The sequence below is a fragment of the Saccopteryx bilineata genome, chromosome 9, assembly GCF_036850765.1.
Source record: "Saccopteryx bilineata isolate mSacBil1 chromosome 9, mSacBil1_pri_phased_curated, whole genome shotgun sequence".
NCBI classification, from domain to species: domain Eukaryota; kingdom Metazoa; phylum Chordata; class Mammalia; order Chiroptera; family Emballonuridae; genus Saccopteryx; species Saccopteryx bilineata.
Window position 1 is genome coordinate 72,887,604 of NC_089498.1, and position 21,394 is coordinate 72,908,997.

General features: G+C 55.0%; 1 protein-coding gene across 6 annotated transcripts in view; it reads left to right on the forward strand.

Annotated features, from left to right (window-relative positions):
* The window catches only part of PALD1 (phosphatase domain containing paladin 1), a 110,116-nt gene extending 89,164 nt beyond the window's left edge, over positions 1-20,952 (forward strand). For all 6 annotated transcript variants that reach the window (XM_066242886.1, XM_066242884.1, XM_066242885.1 and 3 more), the window contains 2 exons: positions 16,390-16,545; positions 19,122-20,952. In XM_066242886.1, coding sequence (XP_066098983.1) covers positions 16,390-16,545; positions 19,122-19,274 — 309 coding nt within the window. In that variant the 3' untranslated portion in view covers positions 19,275-20,952. The remainder of the gene's footprint in view (positions 1-16,389; positions 16,546-19,121) is intronic.
* Positions 20,953-21,394: the final 442 nt, after the last annotated feature.

Sequence of the window (21,394 nt, forward strand, 5' to 3'; positions counted from 1 at the left end):
GACATCCTCTTTTTGTTACTGATCTTAGGGAGGAGGTTTTTAGTCTTTCACCATTATGTACGATGCTAGCTGTGGGTTTGTCATGGACATGCTTTGCCAGGGTGAGGAAGTTCCCTTCCATTCCTAGTTTGAGTGGTTTTTTCTTTTTCATGAGTAGATGTTAAACCTTTTAAAATGCTTTTTCTATTGTCTATTGAGGTGATTATATGGTTTTCGCTCTTTATTCTATTGGTATAGTGTATTATGTTGATTGATTTTGGGATTTTAAACCAACCTAGCATTCCTGGGATAAATTTGACTTGGTTATGGATAGTGATCTTTATATATTTCTGCATTTGGTTTGTTGAGGATTTTTGGCATCAGACTCATAGGAGATGTTAATCTGTAGTGTTTTTTTTGTTTGTTTGTTTTTTGGGTTTTTTTTGTATTTTTCTGAAGCTGGAAACGGGGAGAGACAGTCAGACAGACTCCCGCATGCACCCGACCGGGATCCACCCGGCACGCCCACCAGGGGGCGATGCTCTGCCCCTCCGGGGCGTCACTCTGTTGCAACCAGAGCCACTCTAGTGCCTGGGACAGAGGCCAAGGAGCCATCCCCAGTGCACGAGCCATCCCCAGTGCACGGGCCATCTTTGCTCCAATGGAGCCTCGGCTGCGGGAGGGGAAGAGAGAGACAGAGAGGAAGGAGAGGGGGAGGGGTGGAGAAGCAGATGGGCGCCTCTCCTATGTGCCCTGGTTGGGAATCGAACCTGGGACTTCTGCACGCCAGGCCGACGCTCTACCACTGAGCCAACCGGCCAGGGCCAATCTGTAGTATTTTTGTTTGTTTTTTTACAGAGATAGAGAGAGAGTCAGAGAGAGGGATAGATAGGGACAGACAGACAGGAATGGAGAGAGATGAGAAGCATCAATCATCAGTTTTTCGTTGCGACACCTTAGTTGTTCATTGATTGCTTTCTCATATGTGCCTTGACTGTGGACCTTCAGCAGACGGAGTAACCTCTTGCTCAAGCCAGTGACCTTGGGTCCAAGCTGGTGAGCTTTGCTCAAACCAGATGAGCCTGCGCTCAAGCTGGTGATCTCGGGGTCTCAAACCTGGGTCCTCCATATCCCAGTCTGACGCTCTATCCACTGCGCCACCAGCCAGTCAGGCTGTTTTTGTTTTTGATATTAGCATGATATTGGCCTCATAGAATGTTGCCCTCTCACTTTTACTGATGGGAAACTGAAGCCTGGAGAGGAAGAGAGGTTGTCACAAGTATATCAGTCAGCTTGGGCTGCCATAACGGAATGCCACGGATTGCATGGCTTAAACAGCAGACACTTATTTTCTCACAGTTCTGGAGGACAGGAAGTCCAGGATCAAGGTTCTGGCTGATTCCATTCCTAGTGAGAGCTGTCGTCCTGGCTCGCAGAGAGCTGCTTCCTTGCTGTGCCCTCACATGGCCTTTCCTCCGTGCATGTGTGTGGACAGAGAGAGAACAAGGGAGGGACAGAGGGTGGGGCTCTTTGGTATCTCTTCTTGTAAGGACACTAATCTTAGAGGTCATCTAATCATGGACTCCCAGAAGTGCTGTTAGAGAACAAAGAACTAAAAGTGACCTCAATTCCAGTTGGGATTTCACAGACCGGTTTTAAAAAAAGAAGGACCATTTTAGGGTTGGCAACGTGTAACCTTGTTAAGTATGCCTGTTTTAAAGAATGAAAGGCAAGAAAGAAGCAACAGTTAAAAAAAAAAAAGAATCCACCTACCATCTAATATGTTTGGCATTGAATAAAAGAAAAGGCATTTTAGCACCAGAAAAGTAGAGTGGATGCTACCTCAGACTAGAAGACAGTCCTTGGAAAGATTTATATTTCTAAATTTCTGTGGACCTGTTAGCCTGGTCATGGACCTGGATTTGAGAATCACAGCGTTTGGTAACTGGGACACTGTCTCCTTTAATCAGGAAAGCAGAATGCCTGGTGGCCTGTCTGGAACTGGAATCAGAGCCCATTTCCTGCCTAAGGTCAGGGTGATCTGAGCTGTCCCAGCTACCTCCAGATTAGCAGGGGCATCTGGCCAGCTTGGCGTGTGTGTGTGTGTGTGTGTGTGTGTGTGTGTGTGTACCCTAGACTGGATTTTATTATGGTTGATTCAGCCCAGTGTCAGTCCCTGTGCAGATGGGAAGGAAGCAGGTTAGATTGTTCCTGGGTGCTGGCCGACTGGCAGAAAGAACATGGATGTGGGATTTGGAGGGAGCTGGGTGCCAACAGGGCTCTCTCCATCCTCTCTGACTGCTGTGTCCCCACCTGTCAGGCTGGACTAATGCTTCTGCAGGGCTGTGTGGGAGGTAGAGGGACAGGAGGCACAGGGCTTGGCTGACACACAGTAACTGCTCCGCACACGGAGGACTCCTTGGATCATTGTAGGGCCTGCATGTCCCGGGATGTTCCTCTGAGCTTCAAAACCCCACATAGACCCACAGTGCTGAAGGACGTCGAGTGCACATGACCTCTCTCTTTACAGGGAAGTGGGACAGTGGGTTTCTCAGGTCCCATGTGAGTTGATGGTTGAGCAGGTATCAGAGGCAAAGATCCTCCCTCGCAGCCCAGCTCCTGGCCATGTCGTCTTTGACTTGAGTTGTCAGTCCGTGCTGCCTGGGGGCTTGGAGCTGTGGGGGATTGCTGAGGCTCCAGAGGCAGCTGCTGCTTCTGCCCTTTCTCTCTGATGAACTGACCCTTCTGGAAATAGGCAGCTGTGTCTCACCCCTGGAGTCTGGCTGTTTATTTGTTAAACCTCTGCCCTCTGGTTTCAAACCGGAAGTTCCCAGGGGATCTCCAGTGGAGCCTGCAGCTGTCTTCTTGGAGCCAGCCTGGGTGCCACGTGTGCAGGGCCTGGTTGGGCCTCTGGACTCACTGAATGGAATTGACCTGAGCCCAGGCTTGGGTGGGGTTTCTGCCTCTATCGGCTCCATTAGCCTGGGAACATTCCAAATGTAGTCCATGTTCTGCCCATCTGAAGCTCTCCCAGGAGTTCACAGCCTTGGGATCTGAAAGCCTTAATATCACAGGGTTCTCAGCTTCCTACTCTGAGCCCCCAGATAGTGGCTCCTCCCCCTTCCCGCCCCACCAGGTCCAGCCCTCAACCTATACTGTACTGGTAAGCAACTAAGAAAGCAGCTCCTGGCCTGACCAGGCGGTGGCGCAGTGGATAGAGCCTCGGACTGGGATACGAAGGACCCAGGTTCGAGACTCCGAGGTCTCCAGCTTGAGCGCTGGCTCATCTGGCTTGAGCAGAAAACTCACCAGCTTGGACTCAAGGTCGCTGGCTCGAGCAAGGGGTTACTCAGTCTGCTGTAGCCCCACGGTCAAGGCACATATGATAAAGCCATCAATGAACAACTAAGGTGTTGCAACAAAAAACTGATGATTGATGCTTCTCATCTCTCTCCGTTCCTGTCTGTCTGTCCCTGTCTATCCCTCTCTCTGACTCTCTCTGCCCTGTAAAAAAAAAAAAAGAAAGAAAGAAAAGAAAAGCAAGCAGCTCCTGGAACTTGGCCTGTGCTCCGTCCAGCAGCACAGCTATCTCAGTGCCTTTGGCAGAGAGGAGCGGTGGGCGAGCTTGGTGATCGCCCCTCTGTTGTGGATCATGAAGGGGGCTCAGAATGGCACGAATCTCCTCTGCGTGGCGATCCCCATGCAGGAGGACTTTGTGTGGCTTGTTTGTTGTTATAGAGATGATACTAGACCAGCGGTTTTCAACCCTTTTCTTTCTCGTGGCACACGCAGACTAAGTACTAAGGGCGAGGAGGTCAGTGTCCCTGACTAAATACAACCATTTTCATCTCATGGCACAAATAAATCAGTCACTAAGGGAGGTCAGTGCCTCCCTTTTCCTTAGTAATTAGTGTATGTGTGCCATGAGAAAGAAAGATTGAAACCACTGCAGTAGACCACTGCCTTGTCCCCAGACTCCCACACCCTGCCGTGATTTCATGCTTGTCTTTTCTTTCTGGCCTTTGTGTACCAGCGCACACTTCGTCTCCTAGGTGTAATCGCGGTGTGTGCACTGGATACTGGCTTGTTCACCTGGGTGATGTTCATGCATGTAAACGTGTGCTCGGCCAGCACATGCTCACTGGGGCCTGTCCTGTGCTCGCCCGTGTCTGGGGATGGACCAGGGGATGAAGCTTTACTGAGTTTATGTTCTGGTAGGACGAGGAGAGGCAAGGTGATGACTAGCTTTAACTCATGATGTTCTATCCTGTGTGCTGAGGAGTCTTCATGCCATCGTCTTTAATGTGGGAGTGAGACGCAACTGAGTGTGAGCGCCCCAATGGCACAAGCTGCTGCCCTCAATGTGGCCCCTTCGATCGCTTCCTACTCTCGGGGCAGGGATGGTAGATGAATGTCACCTTGTGGATTATTTCTGTAGGCTGCTTTTTAAAAAAGGATTAGAGACTGAGTTTAAAGTACTAATTTTAAAAAAAATTATTTTGGAAAGACCCTGGTTGGTTGGCTCAGTGGTAGAGTGTCGGCCCAGCGTGTGGAAGTCCCAAGTTCGATTCCCAGCTAGGAAACACAGGAGAAGCACCCATCTGCTTCTCCCCCCACCTCCCTCTCCTTTCTCTCTATCTCTCTCTTCCCCTTTCACAGCCAAGGCTCCATTGGAGCAGTTGGCCCGGGCGCTGAGGATGGCTCCATGCCCTCAGCCTCAGGTACTAGAATGGCTTCGGTTGCAATGAAGCGACGCCCCAGAGGGGCAGAGCATTGCCCCTGGTAGGCATGCCGAGTGGATACCAGTCAGGCGCATGCGGGAGTCTGCCTCCCTGCTTCTCACCTCAGAAAAAAAATTTTTTAAAAAATTGGAAAATGTCAAATGAGAAATTTCAAAGTATGAAGAATAGTTTCATGGACCCTGTATGCCCACTTCCCAGCTCAGGAATTACCAATCACAGCAGTCTTATTTCATCTGAAGCCTCCCCCGCCCAGCCCCCCAGCCCCCTGCCCAACTGGATTATTTTGAAGCAAGTTCTAGACTTCATATTTGTTCTGAACCTATTTCAGCACATAACTTAAAGAGGGGGAATCTTTAAAAGAAATCATCGTAGCGACATGATCACACTTACAATGGCAGTCATTCGCGTCACTGCCTGCCGCCTTGCCAGTGCCTGTGCTCCCACTGTTCTCACACAGTCTTTTGCACTTGGATCGGGATCCAGAACAAGATCTGCAGATCACATTTGGTTGATGTGGCTCTTAGGCTCTAGAACATTTCTCCTTTCTTCACTGGAAGTATATTTGCTGAGTCAACTGCATTGTCTTTACTGGCTGGCTGACATCTGGACCCTGCTGACTACACCTTGCACGTAGCTCAGCCTGTGTCAAAGGCCCTGCGCTTCCTGTAACCTGTGGGCCAGCAGCTTGATCAGATGATACTCCTTTTGTGGCCGAATAGTCATTGGTGGTGCTGTGTGCTCCACGGGGGCACAGAGGTCCTCTGGTCTCTCTTGTCACCTGGCAGATGCCAATGCTCATCCCCTGGGTTTCCCTGGGGATTTGCAAAATGGTGACATACTGACTCCCTCTGCATTAACCAAGTGCAGTACTTCCTGGAAGACAGACTTCCCCAAGGTTCAGGGGGCAGGAGGTAGGTCCAGTGCTCCACAGAGGTTCTCTATCACTGGGGGGAGGGGATTGGATCCAGTGAGCCCCAGGTCTCCTGCAGAGGAGGAACCAGACCAGATTAGATGAGGTCTGGGCCACCGCGGCCGGATGGGCTGGGAAAGGAAGGTGGAGGGGCTCACAAGGGAGCTGGAAGTCATTAGAGGCCAGGGCCCCGGGTGCCCTGCCACATCCTCGGCTGTCTCAGAACCGGCTTGAGAGGTGCAGACACCAGGCTGACTGTACACGTTCGCTTCTGCAGTCTAGCTCAGCCCTCACTCTGTGCCTGACCAAGGGAGGCTGTGACGTTCCCTCCACTTTTGCATTTGAGGAAGGGAGGCATGGGCTTGCCTGAGCACACAGCTGGCGGGTGGCAGGAGGCGAGCGAGAGGCCAGCCCCGGCCCCCAGATCATGCCACGCTGCCTCCTTGGGGGGGCACAATTCACCTCCTGCCTACCTCAAGCCCCACTGGGGGTCAGAATTAGAACTAGAAGCCACAGAACTTGCCCTTGCATTCCCAGCCTGTGGCGGGAAGGGGGCCAGAGGTCCAGAACACACAACAGATACGGGTCACGGTGCAGCTCGGAGAGCAGTTTTGTGGCAGGCTTAAGGAACCCAGCTGGCACACATGTTTTCCGGAGACAGACCTTCCCTGGTGCCACAGTCTCGGCTCTTCTCTCCGCCTCGGCCTTCCTCAGGCTGCCCAGCCTCTGGGGACTGCGGCCTAGTGAGGCCTCCTGTTCTGTAGAGCAGCGGTGAGATGGGGTCAGGACTACGGCCTAGTGAGGCCTCCCGTTCTCTAGAGCAGTGGTGAGATGGGGTCTGGACTACAGCCTAGTGAGGCCTCCCGTTCTGTAGAGCAGTGGTGAGATGGGGTCTGGACTACGGCTTAGTGAGGCCTCCCGTTCTGTAGAGCAGTGGTGAGATGGGGTCAGGACTACGGCTTAGTGAGGCCTCCCGTTCTGTAGAGCAGTGGTGAGATGGGGTCAGGACTACGGCTTAGTGAGACCTCCCGTTCTGTAGAGCAGTGGTGAGATGGGGTCTGGACTGCGGCTTAGTGAGGCCTCCTGTTCTGTAGAGCAGTGGTGAGATGGGGTCTGGACTATGGCTTAGTGAGGCCTCCTGTTCTGTAGAGCAGTGGTGAGATGGGGTCAGGACTACGGCTTAGTGAGGCCTCCTGTTCTGTAGAGCAGTGGTGAGATGGGGTCTGGACTGCGGCTTAGTGAGGCCTCCTGTTCTGTAGAGCAGTGGTGAGATGGGGTCTGGACTATGGCTTAGTGAGGCCTCCTGTTCTGTAGAGCAGTGGTGAGATGGGGTCAGGACTACGGCTTAGTGAGGCCTCCTGTTCTGTAGAGCAGTGGTGAGATGGGGTCAGGACTACGGCCTAGTGAGGCCTCCTGTTCTGTAGAGCAGTGGTGAGATGGGGTCTGGACTGTGGCCTAGTGAGGCCTCCTGTTCTGTTGGGGTCAGGACTACGGCTTAGTGAGGCCTCCCGTTCTGTAGAGCAGTGGTGAGATGGGGTCAGGACTACGGCTTAGTGAGGCCTCCTGTTCTGTAGAGCAGTGGTGAGATGGGGTCTGGACTGCGGCTTAGTGAGGCCTCCTGTTCTGTAGAGCAGTGGTGAGATGGGGTCTGGACTATGGCTTAGTGAGGCCTCCTGTTCTGTAGAGCAGTGGTGAGATGGGGTCTGGACTACGGCCTAGTGAGGCCTCCCGTTCTGTAGAGCAGTGGTGAGATGGGGTCTGGACTACGGCCTAGTGAGGCCTCCCGTTCTGTAGAGCAGTGGTGAGATGGGGTCTGGACTACGGCCTAGTGAGGCCTCCTGTTCTGTAGAGCAGTGGTGAGATGGGGTCTGGACTGTGGCCTAGTGAGGCCTCCTGTTCTGTTGGGGTCAGGACTACGGCTTAGTGAGGCCTCCCGTTCTGTAGAGCAGTGGTGAGATGGGGTCAGGACTACGGCTTAGTGAGGCCTCCTGTTCTGTAGAGCAGTGGTGAGATGGGGTCTGGACTGCGGCTTAGTGAGGCCTCCTGTTCTGTAGAGCAGTGGTGAGATGGGGTCTGGACTATGGCTTAGTGAGGCCTCCTGTTCTGTAGAGCAGTGGTGAGATGGGGTCAGGACTACGGCTTAGTGAGGCCTCCTGTTCTATAGAGCAGTGGTGAGATGGGGTCAGGACTACGGCTTAGTGAGGCCTCCTGTTCTGTAGAGCAGTGGTGAGATGGGGTCAGGACTACGGCTTAGTGAGGCCTCCTGTTCTGTAGAGCAGTGGTGAGATGGGGTCAGGACTGTGGCCTAGTGAGGCCTCCTGTTCTGTAGAGCAGTGGTGAGATGGGGTCAGGACTGTGGCCTAGTGAGGCCTCCTGTTCTGTAGAGCAGTGGTGAGATGGGGTCAGGACTACGGCTTAGTGAGGCCTCCTGTTCTGTAGAGCAGTGGTGAGATGGGGTCTGGACTGCGGCCTAGTGAGGCCTCCTGTTCTGTAGAGCAGCGGTGAGATGGGGTCAGGGCCTGATCACCCCGTGTGCATGAGGGGGCTAGCACGCTCAGGGCAGTTAAGAAAAGAAACAGAGAAAACCCTCCGAACTGAGCCCCTCTGTGAGTGTGGGATAGAGGGGAGAAGGCTGGGTCCCGGCTGAGGAGAATCCAGGGTGGACAGCAGCCCACAGGGGTGACGCTGTCTGGTGGGTTAGTTGTTTCCTGCTGGGCGGGAAAGGGAAAATACTTGTGACAGAGACCAAGGTCAGGGCTCCTGGAGGAAGCCCTGTTAGAATTGTTCATGGCAGGGTCAATTTTTGCCTTGGCCTTGGCTGGTGGAATTTACCTTAGAGTTTAAAATAGTCTAATGTGCCTCCCTTCTGTCTGTCCCTTCAGAAAGAGTTTGCAGGAAAGCTGAGGTGGAGGTAGCCACATGGAGAGAAGCAACATGTGCTTTGCTCTCAAATCAAGACGATAATACTTGAACTTCGTGCAGTGCCTTCCGAGTTTTCTAAGAAGTTACTTTTGCTTCCTCTGGTCCTTCACAGCAGTTGGTGAGGAGATGGTGGGATTTTAGACTCATTTTGCTGAGAAAGAAACTGAGGCCTAATAGAGTTTTGTGACCAGCCAGAGGAAGAACCAGCACCTGCCTCCCAGCTCCGCAGCCCGCCTTCCTCCCCCTCCACCAGATGGACACCGCCCGTGGGTTAGTGCCGTTCTGGCGGAAGAAGGAAGGGTTGTCACGGGAGCCGTCGGCCCTGCTGCACGTGTTGCCCTGGGCTGGTGGAGAGTTGCCAAGATGTTAAGATCCAGCCAGTGTCTTGAGAACTGTTATTATCTTAAGAAATATATGAAGTGAGGCAGCTCTGGCTCTGAGCCCCAGGTGAAGTCTCTCTAAGACTCTGGTTTGGCCAGAGTTATTCCCTGGAGACCTCATTCCAGTAGGTAATGTGTCTTCAGGTCCGGGCTGTGCAATTAGAGCAGCTCTGGAATGCTGTGAGCTGTCACATAAAATATGACGAGAGAAAAGGGTTGCTTCCCAAGGTTCTTTCACACCAGGCCCAAAACAGAGCCAGTGAGTTGGTTAGCGGCTGCCGCAATGGAGACTGCGCACACGCATGTGTGCTCCTGTGTGTGCCTGTGCGTGTACGTGTGTGTGTGAGCACGTGCGGAGGGCACCTGTTCTCAGTAGCTGAGACCTCTTTTGCTTTCCTTTCGTACTGTATGGCTGAGCCGGGACCGTTTCCACCCTCTGGGGGTACCTTCCTGGTTTATTCAGTAGCAAGCATCCACGAGCACATGTGGTGTGTCAGGCTGGGGGTCTGAGAGTGCAGGAGGCTGGGATTGTCAGCGGGCTGGGAAGGCTTTAAGTCTTACCCTGAGCATTCCTCTGGCACAGTCCCCTCTGACTGAGACCCTGCCTTTGTGCTCACTGCTGTCACCGTCAGGATTGTGGTTGTCACCAGAGCTGTCTCTTTCTGTTGCTCATCTCTGCTTTGCTTCACAAGGGTTCATCTCTGACAGCCCGACTCCTAGACCTCACCTGGCACAGGTAGGGCTCCGTGGTGAGTCTGTCTGGCAAGCAGATGGAGGGTGGAAGGCTGCGTGAGTCATTGTTTGACTAGATAGGAAACCTTCCTTATGTCTTTGGGTTCTTTGTCCACATTCCTGGTCCTGCAGGAGGGGGCGCTCTTTTCCAGCAACTGGAAGAGTGCAGGTCGGGATTGGCAACCCAGGTTCTGGCCCTGGCTTTGCTAGTAACTCCTGGTGCCACCTTGGGTGAATCTCTTGGGCCTCTGCTTCTCTGTCTGTCGCCCGGGGTCACTACCGCTGCTCCGTCTGCTTGGAAGGAGGGTGGTAAACACTGACCTGGGTGTGGTATGAGGTGGGAGTGGGTCTGAAGGGAGTGGTGGGCAGGGGCGGCCGGAGCGGCAGGGGCAGCCAGGACCTCAGGCTGATGCACTAGGTATGTGCAGGGACAGTGGGCTCCTGAGGGCCCGGACCATGTCTTGTTGGTGTTGACCCCGGAGCCTGGCCGAGGAGTGCATGCACAGCATTTGTTGAGTGAGTGGCACCCAGAGAAGCCCACCGCACAGGTTTAGCCCCTTTGTACTTTGAAAACACTAAACAACATATGAAATCTTGGCCCTGGCCGGTTGGCTCAGTGGTAGAGCATCGGCCTGGTGTGTAGAAGTCCTGGGTTCGATTCCCGGCCAGGGCACACAGGAGAAGCGTCCATCTGCTTCTCCACCCCTCCCCCTCTCCTTCCTCTCTGTCTCTCTCTTCCCCTCCTGCAGCCAAGGCTCCATTGGAGCAGAGTTGGCCCGGGCGCTGAGGATGGCTCTGTGGCCTCTGCTGCAGGCACTAGAATGGCCCTGGTCGCAACAGAGCGACGCTCCAGATGGGCAGAGCATCGCCCCCTGGTGGGCATGCCGGGTGGATCCCGGTCGGGCGCATGCGGGAGTCTGTCTGACTGCCTCCCCGTTTCCAGCTTCGGAAAAGAAAAAAAAAAGATTAAAAAAAAATGAAACCTCTGGGAAACTAGTTCCCTGACTATGGGGTGAGATTCATTTTCTCTTCTCTGGGGACTGGGTATAGAAAACTTGGTTGTACTCCAGGCCCCAGTGGCCACACAGCCTGAAGGAACAGTTTACAGGGACTCATGGAAAGCCCTGGAAGCAGCTCTTGCTGATTGCTTGGGGACCAGTGTCTGCTAAGGAGAGGGGTAGCCTCGAACTTTGAGAAGAAAGAGGGGTCTGAGCTGTGGGAGCCTGCTTTCAAAGATGTTGAGGACTGTCCTCTGCTGCCTGCCCAGCCCGGAGTCCCCCCTCGGCGGGAGGGCCGAGGCCGTGCTTGTCCCTGCTGAGACGGTAGGGGCAGGGCAGCAGGGAGGCTGCAGTGGTGGGCGGCACCTGGCCTGGACTGACGCAGGCCGCGAGCCTGGCCCCTCTCGCCCGTGCTGTTTCGCCCCTGGGGCCATTTCCCTGGAGCCTTGGCACACTAGCTCTCCCTGTGACCCTGGCAGGACTGTCCACCTCTTTAACCTCAGTCTCCCTTCCCAGAGAGCACAGGTTTGATGTAGGTAATCCTGGGCAGTCTGATGCAGGGCTTAATGAAAATGCAGGCTGTCAGCATTGGTCATTTATTTTTTTTTAATTTTTTTTACAGGGACAGAGAGAGAGTCAGAGAGAGGGATAGATAGGGACAGCCAGACAGGAACGAAGAGAGATGAGAAGCATCAATCATAAGTTTTTCATTGCGACACTTTAGTTGTTCATTGACTGCTTTCTCATATGTGCCTTGACCGTGGGGCCACAGCAGACTGAGTAACCCCTTGCTCGAGCCAGTGACCTTGGATTGAAGCTGGTGAGCTTTGCTTAAACCAGATGAGCCCGCGCTCAAGCTGGCTACCTCGGGGTCTCGAACCTGGGTCCTCCGCATCCCAGTCTGGCGCTCTATCCACTGTGCCACCACCTGGTCAGGCAGCATTGGTCGTTTATTGATTTGACAGACATTTATCATGCACGTCCTGGATGCCAGGCCCTGTGCGGGTGCTGGAGAGGCTCCGTGAGCAGAATGTGAGAGCCCCTGGCACCCACACTCCGGTGATGCAGACACAGAAGAAATAATACACCAGTCAGAATTATGGGGTGGTAGGAGTTGATATGTCTGTGGCAGGGAAGGGGTTGCAGCTTTGCATAGGGTCTGGGTCAGAAAGAGGCTCGATAAGAAGGTGGTATTTGTACACAAACCTGAAGGAGGTGAAGGAGGTAGCTGTGCTGAAATCCAGGCAGCTAATGTGGCAAGTGCAAAGGCCCTGGGTGGGAGCTGCCCGATACGTTTGAGGAGCAGAGGGAAGGAGCAGGGACGGGCAGGAAAGGAGGTCAGAGGTTATGGGGGCAGGAAGGGCAGACCGAATGGGGCTTTGTCTGGGATTACGTGGACTTCAGCTCCTACTCTGATTGCTGGTGGGAGCCAGTACAGGGTATTTATTGAACAGAGGCGCTGACTGAATGTTCTGGCAGAGTCAGCCTGGTGCTGTGTTGATAATGGGCAGCAGGACTGGGGTGAAGATAGTGGCAGGGAGGCTAGTCAGGTGCTCCCACTGAGATAAGGTGGCTTGATTCAGGGTTGTGTGAGGTGGTAGTGTCAGGAGTGTTTGGAAGTAGAGTGGACCACTTTCCCTGGCTGGCTGGGTGCGGCTTGAGGAAGGGAGAGCCCAGGGGGGTGTCGGGTCTGGGCCTGAGCAGCAGGAAGGACCGAGTTGCCACTAAGATGGGCGAGCCCGCCTGACCTGTGGTGGCGCAGTGGGCTAAAGCGTCGACCTAGAACACTGAGGTTGCCAGTTTGAAACCTTGGGCTTGCCTGGTCAAGGCACATAGGGGAGTTGATGCTTCCTGCTCCTCCCCCTTCTCTCTCTAAAAATCAATAAATAAAATATTTAAAAAAAAAAGCATCAACAATAAGATGGGCGAGCCTGAGGGTGGGCAGGTTTGGGGAGCGCCGCAGGCCCGTTTGGGACATGTTTGTACATTTGAAAAGCCCTGAGCAGACAATCGATGCCCAAGTCTGGAGTCCCAGTATACTGGTGGGAGTCCCCAGGGTCCTGTCTAGCATCTGGACTCCCGTGGTAGTGAAAACACGGGGCAGGAGGAGATGACCTAGGGAGGCCGTGCTCCTTGATCAGTGGGGCACTTGCTGCACACCAGCCCTAGTCAACACCAGGGCCCGGGGAGGAAGGAGATATAAACCTACCGTACCCTGGTGCCTGTCTCCTGCTTTCCCGCTGGTCCAGGCCAGTCATGTCTCGGGAGGCAGAGGAGGCTGAGCAGGCAGGGCAGGACCTGGGCTGGAGCTCACAGGGCGGACTTCAGGAGTGTAGGCTTGTCCTGGGCCTGGACACACTGGCTGGTCACAGCCATGTTGAGTGTGCGTGTGGGGGGGGCGTTCCTGGCAGGAGGAGAGAGGGTGAAAGTACAGAGGAAGAGTGAGGCACGCAGTGGTTGAACTTCCCTGTGAAGAAAGGGGCTAGGCTGATAGGAGAGCTGCTGTTCTGGAGTCGGTGTCCCTGCCTGGAATTGTGTGACACTGGGTAGATACTGAACCTTGCAGAACCTCATCTGCGAAATGGGGTGTCCCTGTTCCTTCACGGGCTTAGTCGGGGAGTGGATTGGACTCTGGTAATGAGATCTGTATGTAGCATGCCCACCCTGGGACATGGTATGCAGAGGGCCCTGGACACACCCGGAGAGGCTCGCCAGCCCTGCCTCCGTGTCCAGCAAAAAGCAGAACTTCAGTAGAACCCCTGCTGGCCACGTGTGCCTGCATCGGGCCAGGCAGACTGCAGGTTTGAGAGGCCTGGAATGCCCAGGGCCCTGGCCACCTTTCCCAGGCCCCTTCTATTTTAGGGCTCAGTCTCAGTGGACGAGGAGGTCTGCCCACTGCACCACAGCTAATGACAGCCTGGCCTGCCAGGCCATTTAAAAACAGCTCCACTATTTTTATCAGTAGAAGGTGGCCAGCCCGCCTTCCTCCCCAGACAGTGCCAACTGGGTGATTTTAAGGAAGCCAGGGCCTTGATAGGAAGATGGGTCATTCCTCAAATCACAGACTTCAGTTGGGCAGGATATGCCCTTGGAACCTTCCAGGGAGTATCAGGCGTCACCTTTACCCAGTGGTCTGAATTTAGAGATAATTCTACCCCACTCTGCCACTAGGGCTCAGAAGGACTCCCTCAGCCTCTCCACCCTGAATATAACTCAGGCCGACGCTGATGGTGTCTCTGGGGGCAGCAGGCCTGTGTCCCTCTAGGCGCAGGGGCACCAAGAGGACAAGGCTGGTCTGGGGCTGGCCCTGGCCCTGTCTGGGAGCCAAGCCCAGGACTGAGGGCTTTGCATGGCCTCGGGACATTTCTTCTGAGCTGTTTCATTGAAAGTATAGTAATGTAAATGGCTTTTGCCTGGTGAGACTACTGGTGATTTCCTTTCCTTCTTTCTAAGGAAATGCTTTTAAGTGGGCTCCAGGCCTCTGGATGGATTCGGGTAGTAGCAGCATGAAGTGCCCATTCATAGAGGCACCAGAGCTGCATTGTATTAGTCAGTTTGTATTTAGGTTAAAAATATATATGTTTGGTCTACTGCCTAATTCTAAACAAAATTAGTTGCTTGTTAAAACAATAGGCATCCTGATCTGTCCCCTTCCTCCTCCCCAGCAGTAACCATAGGGCCATTCCCAATCTCAAATCCACCAGAAGCCTCCACAGGCCCCTTTATCTGCAGGATCAGGGCTTGGCTTGGCTTCTGGGTGTTCCTTCATCATCACCCTCCCTGATGGTATATGTTCCTCCCCCTCTGTCTACCTGGAGATACCTTGCTCTTTAACCCCTTTCCTCCCCCTCCCCGGCCTTCTCCCTTCCTCCTAACCCACCTCATATATCGCCTTCTCTTTGACGCCCTCCCCAGTCCGGCTATCTGCCCTGCTTTGATCCCAGGATCTGGGCCCTCCAGGTGCTTCATATCTGTCTTCTGGTCGCCCCCACCCAGCCACACCACCAGCGTCTCTGTGTGCAGGGCCTGTGCGTATGTCATAGCCCTCCCTCCTGCGCCATGAATGCACGGCCTTGTGCGGCTCTTCATGGTTTTTAGGTGCTAACTCACACTTTACTGGGCAGCCTCACCTCCAGAAATGAGAGTGGGGGATGCTGAGAGTTTAAATGGCAGAACCAGGCCCAGCACCCAGCTCTCTCTCCTAGGGAGTTAGAGCACTGTCTGTGGGCCCTGCCCCTGTCCACCTTGTCCCCTTGTCCCATCCCCAAAGCCCCAGAGCTCATCATGGATGGTGTGGGTGGGCTGGGTGTGTACACTCCTGTCTACTCACGCAGCCCCAGGAGCCAAGGTGGCAGAGGCACCAAAGGCTGAGAACTGGAGGCAGGAATGGGAGGTGGAGAACCACGGGCTCCCAAAGCAGAACCGCTGTGGCCCCGGGTTTGTAGGACTGGCCGAATCAGGTCTGGTGAGGGGGACCCACCTGGGAGCCATTCCACAGCAGCTAGAGGCTGACCCGGAGGCTGAGGTTGGGCCTATAAGGAGAGGCTTCCAGCTGTGGCCCAGCGGGTGGGAGACTACCTTCCTGCTTCCCCGAGGCTGGGCTGGCTGTGCCCTCCCATTGGAGGTTCCAAGCGCCTGAGGGAATGCCCCCTGTGCCACATTCTCTTACTGGAGCAGGGACCACTGCTGTGGGCCCTGGGTGGAGACCCGGGTGCAGCATGAGAGACAGTGTTCTCTTCGGGGTGGACAGCACATCTTTGGTGGGTAGGAGCACAGGCAGGAGTGGGGCAGAGAGGCCCTTCGGGGAGAGCTGTGTCTTGTCCCTGGCCTGCCCCTGCCCCTGCCCCTGCCCCGGCCCCTGCATTGAGGAGAACCTTGAGAGGACCCCCTTCCCACTGCATTTCTCTCCCACGAGTCTTTTGTCACTCCTGCCCCTAAACAGTGGCTCCCAGAGCTGGGGCCATGGTGCTCAACTCTGGCTACCGAGACTAACCCAGGAGCATTCCGCAATCCTGGTGCCCAGGGCCACCCTCAGAAGTCTCATGCGGTTAGTCTGGGCGGGGCCTGGGCTTCTGCATGTCTGGGTTGGGAAGCCAGCCTAGAGGGTTGACTTCCTGGGTCAGCAGTGGTTCCTATCACTGGGCACGAGCCCACTTCCCCTCCTGCGGAGCACCACCCCCGCCTCTGTGCCGTCTTGCTGGTGCTCAGGCCTGGTGCAGGAGGAGCCTTCCCACGGCAGCCTGTCCTTGTCTGGCTGCCCCTCAGAACAGGGTGGTGGTTATAGATCCACACTGAGGAAGTGGGCATTGAGGGAGGCCAGGTGACCTGTCCATGTCGTCCACGGAGGAAGTGGGTTTCTGACGCCCTTGGCCTTGCTGTCTGAATGGCTTCCTCCTGTCCCCACCCTGGTGCTAAGGGCAGTAGACAGAGTGTGTGTGTGTGTGTGTGTGTGTGTGTGTGTGTGTGTGTGTATGTGAGAGAGAGATTGGGTTTGTAGTGAGTATGTATGTGATATGTGTGTGGTGTGACTGTGTGCTGTGGGGGTTTGTGTGGGGTTTGAGTGTGTGTGTGGTGTGAGTGTATGTAGTGTGTGTGAGTTGGTATGAGTGAGCGTATATGTGTATCTGTGTGGTGTGTGTGTGAGTGGGTGTGGGTGTGGGTGTGGTGCGGGGATGTGCTGGGTGGGGGTGTGCCCTGCGCCGACTCCCACCCTCGCTATCCCTCAGGCGAAGGCCGCCAAGTCGGAGCAGGAGGCCCGGAGGCTGCAGCTGCGGAGCCTGCAGTACCTGGAACGCTACATCTACCTGGTGCTCTTCAACGCCTATCTGCACCTGGAGAAGGCGGGCTCCTGGCAGAGGCCTTTCAGCACCTGGATGCAGGAGGTGAGAGAGGGAGGTGGGCCGCCCGGATAGGCTCCCTGTTGAAGGGAAGCGTTCTCACCTGACACTCTTCTATTTGGCTAGACTTTTTGTTTGACCTTGGGCCCCCAGCACAGCGTCTGCGCTTGGCGGGTAGTCAGTAAAAGTTTGGCGAGTGAGTGAATGAATGAACGGATGCATGAGGGGGAGGGGGAGGTGAACAGTGTGTCAGCTGGGCCCCTGCTCGGTGTGTCCACAAGGCCAGCATCACCTGGCCTCTTCATGCCTATATTACATGTTCACCCCTCACATACTCTGCAAGGGGGAAGGTGGCATGATGACCCGGTGCAATGCCAATGGCCAAAGCCAGTCAGGTCCGCATTGGATTCAGGCAGACGGTAGAGAAACTGCGGAACCGAAAAGTGTTGGGCCGCTCTGTTTAATAGTCTCACAATGGCAGACAAGCACACAGGCAGGGGAAACCGCCTCTCAGGTAAACAGACAGCAAAATGGCCCCTCACAGTGGTGGCAGGCAATCCGCCACCTGCAGTCCCCATCTCGAGCTCAAGCACCCATAGCCTCATATAGGCCACACACACGTGGAGCAGCCGTGTGCTCACGCACCGGTCAGGCAGAGTGCTTGCAGTGGGTAACCCCGCAAACAAGCCTAACACAGCTGCTCCGCCCCCGCCCCTGCCACCGTCCAGGGTGAGCTTGGGTGATGTAGTTAACCCCACCAACCCGCTGCACCCCACACCGGACATGATGTGGATCCTGTCGGCACCACCTCAGAAGGTTGTGGTGAGGGCTCCGTGAGAGGCACAGTTCCGTCTGCCAGACCCTGTGCTAAGCAGGTCTGCCTTCCATGGCAACTGTTACTCTCCCATTTTTCAGAGGAGGAGACGGAGCACAGGGAGGCTAAGTCCCTTGTTCACGATCAGCATTAGAGCCAGCTGGTTGGCTCCAGAGCCCACTGTGTCTGGCCTAGGACTCTGCCCTTGAGTCCCCCCACTTTCCCTGGCCCCCCCATCTCTTCCTGGTTTCCCTCTGGCTCCGCTTTTAGAGGCAGAACTGCTACCTCATTACCTCTAGGTCAGGAGAGTGGCCGCCTTCTCTCCTTGGCAAAGCGACCTGTAATTACCCCTCCACCAGGACTCTGGCCTCTCCTGGCCTCACTGCCTGTCCAGGCGGTTCTAATCTGGGGTAGGCAGGTGGGAAAGCAGGAAGCTGGGACACCAGCCAGAGGGATATAGGGAGGGGATGAGCTTCGGCAGGGGTGAGAGTGGGGTCAGAGAACGGAGGCAGGGAGGCCCCTGCAGTGCTGGGTGGCAGGAATACTGGCAGCTGTGCCCTTGTGCTGAAGGAAGAGCCTTGAGCATACAGCCCTCGGGTGGATGAGTCAGGAGACCTGTCTGGGTGTGGGTCGCACCATGGCCATGTTGAGGCTCAGCTTCCTCTTTGAGCCCCTGGGTAGGGTGGAGGTGATGGGGGCCTAGGACACATCTGCTTGGATTTTGCTTAGAAAGTGGAAATCTGAGGAGCTGAGGGCTGAGAAGGAGCTTAATCCCCTCCCCAGCTGAACATGGCTGGTAGGTGTTGGGGAGGTCAAGGAGGAACTGCGGGTCCAGTTAGGAGTGTGGGGTTCCAGCCTCAGGGCCCCCCTTTTCTGGGTATAAATGGCAGATGGGGGTGAGGATAGCTTGGGGACCTTTGTTCTGAGCGGATCCTGTTTTTCCCCGCCCACAGAATGGTGAGGAGAGAGGGGGCTGCTTATAGGATGGTTTGGGTCTAGTGTCAGGGCAACAGAGCTGTGTGGAGGGTGTCCAGGGAGGCCCCAGGTAACCTACCCGAGCAGAGCCCCACAGCCAGAGCTCGCAGCCAGAGCCCCACAGCCAGAGCTCACAGCCAGAGCCCCACAGCCAGAGCTCACAGCCAGAGCTCACAGCCAGAGCCCCACAGCCAGAGCCCCACAGCCAGAGCTCACAGCCAGAGCTCACAGCCAGAGCCCACAGCCAGAGCTCACAGCCAGAGCCCACAGCCAGAGCTCACAGCCAGAGCTCACAGCCAGAGCTCACAGCCAGAGCCCCACAGCCAGAGCCCCACAGCCAGAGCCCCACAGCCAGAGCTCACAGCCAGAGCTCACAGCCAGAGCTCACAGCCGAGGGCTCTCACTGGCTCCCGAGCTCCCGCTGCCTCCCTCAGCCCTCCCCACAGGCCGCAGCCGCATCCTTCAGCCCTCCCCACAGGCCGCAGCGGCAATGCCGGAGCCCATGCCCCCGATGGTTGCGGTGGGAGCATCAGGGCTGCACAGGCACAGGCGTACTCAGTCTCCTGCACTGTTCCTCATCTGCTGAACATTGCAGCCCTGCACGATGGTGGAGGGTGTTACCCCATCAAGAAGAAGTTAAAGCTCAGGGCAGTGAATAGCAGTCAAATCGCAAACTTGTTCAGTTTGCTGAGCTGGTAGGAGACAGCCCTGGGCCTGACTCAGCTCTGTGCTTCGGAGCCCAATGAAGGAAGGAAGGCACAAAAGGGGAGCAAGGTGGCCCGAGTGACACCTTTCATCTGGAGTGTATCCCCATCTCTGTTGTCCTCTCCAGGTGGCATCGAAGGCTGGAATCTACGAGGTTCTCAATCAGCTGGGCTTCCCTGAGCTCGAGAACACAGAGGACCAGCCCTTCTCAAGGCTGCGCTGCCGGTGGCAGAAGCAGAGCCACAGGCTTGAGCCCGTCACTGCCGGGGACTTCCTGTAGGATGTGTTTCCCTGCCCCTGTCCCCTCCTGTAGGGCCCCACGAAGGCTGGGGATGCCTGAGGTGCTCTGCACTGAAGTGGCCCTGAGCCAACAGTTCCCCAGCTTCCCAGGGAGACTGGGTCTGGGTTGGGACCCCTTTTTTGTAAGAGCTTTTTATAGGACAGTTAGCACAGTCATATCTTAGAAATGACAGGCATGAGGACAGCCTTCAGTGTGTACTCCCTGAAGACAAGTGGGGCACCCGGCCGTCTTGGCATCAGCCCTCCAAGGGGCTCGCTCACTCAAGTTGCCAAACAAAGCTACTTGCCACTTCCCCTGCCATCCCTCCTCCTGCGCCCTCTGAGAGCAGATCAAGGGCTCCTGGTGCAGAGAGCTGGCCACGTCAGCTCCCTTCTCGCGTTCTTCTGCCGCTGTCCCCTGTGGCTTCTCCCCTTTAGCTTCCTGAGCACAGTCCTTGGGGCCCTGGCTCCCCGGAGAGTGGACAGCCCTCTGGGTGGTGTGGCTACTTTAAAGGCAGCTCACCTAGTTTTCTCACCTCTTGGGCCCTGTCCCCAGCCCGCAGACTCACAAAGTACAACCGTGTGGCTTGGTGGGTCCTTCCCCCTACGCACCCCTTGGGCTGTCAGGACTGTGGGGTTTTCTAAGGAGCAGTAAACATCAGGGAGCCCTTCTCAGGAGAAGAAAGAGCTTCCAGAAGGTGGATGCAGCCCTGGGGAAGAAGCCAGCTCCATTTGCCTGGGAGACGGGGTAGGAGGTGCTGAGGCAGCCAGAGCACTGAGCCCAGGGTCCCACTGCATCTCTTCCCTGCCCCACCACCCAAGACAGCTCCGTGCCCCATCTGCTGCCACAGATGCCCTCAGCAGGGAGAGGTGCCAGGCGACCTGAGTGAAGTGGTCTGTGAGTGTGCTAAGGTTGGCATGAGGGATCACCTGGATTCCAGACCATTCTTGCCGGGACCATTGAGCTGCCTTCCTGTGGGAGCAGAAGGGGCCAAGCACTGCTGAGCTAGAGGCCTTCAGGATCTGCTGTGTCCAGAGCTGGAAAGCTGCGCAGAAGAGGCAGGAGAGGCAGGCGGTGTTGAGTGGAGCCTGGCTGCCCTTCCTCTGGGAACTGGTGTCTGCTGAAACCCAGGGACTGAACCTGTGGAGGCTGTCTGCCTGGCCTGGCTCTCAGCGGCTGGGGGCCTCTCTCTGGCTGAGTACATGCACTTCTATGGAAAAACAGGCAGTTGCGTCCCTGGTCATGGTATCTGAATAGGGGTGAAGAGGCTGAAGTTGTTCATATCTACCTAGTATTGGAAAAATATTTGACCACCTTGGCTGATTTCTTTTTGCAAAACTACTGTATGTCTGTTCACTACCTTTCTAGATTTGTTATTTTTGTTTTTATTATTTTTGCATGTATTAAAAAGATTAAATTTTTTGCAGACAAGGTCTAGATAAGAGGTCAGAGATCCAGGTTGAACTCGGAGGGAACCTTTGTGTTCTTGTGGTTGGCCCTGACTTGCAGCTGTGCTGAGACCACTGGCTGGTCATGGCACCACTCTGCCTCAGTGTCCCCATCTATAAATGGGAAAATAATACTTGTCTACCTACCTCACAGGGGTGTTGTGAGGATTCATTTGTGATTTTTTTTTTTTGTACAGAGCTTTTGAGTATTAAAAACAGCTAAATGTGAAGTGCACCTGACTACTGGTTTGTCTTTAGTGTGGAGCAGGCGCCATAGAACTGATGCAAGCTGGGGTCCCGGCTCCTTCAGAATAAGGGTAAGTGGGCAGCCAAGAGCATCCACCCTCGCACCCTTCAGTCTTAGAAAAGGTGTTGTTTTCTCAGATATCCCTTTCCCTCTTTCACGTTTCCAGCTGTGACTTACTATTTCACTCAGGGTTCTCAGGGCTATCATGCTGAGTCCCTCCTTGAAAAAAGCAACATGACAGGCTAATTCACACCAAAGTGTGAAGGACTGCTATATCTAGGGAAATGAAACAAGGTAGAATTTCACGGGCTATGAAGGAGGGTGAACCTCAGCTTCTATTTCATCCACCCCTGTCCCCAGGCTCTGCTTGGGCCCTTCAGGCCCCTGGATGCTTGAACACTTGCATTGAGAGGACGGTGTATAAA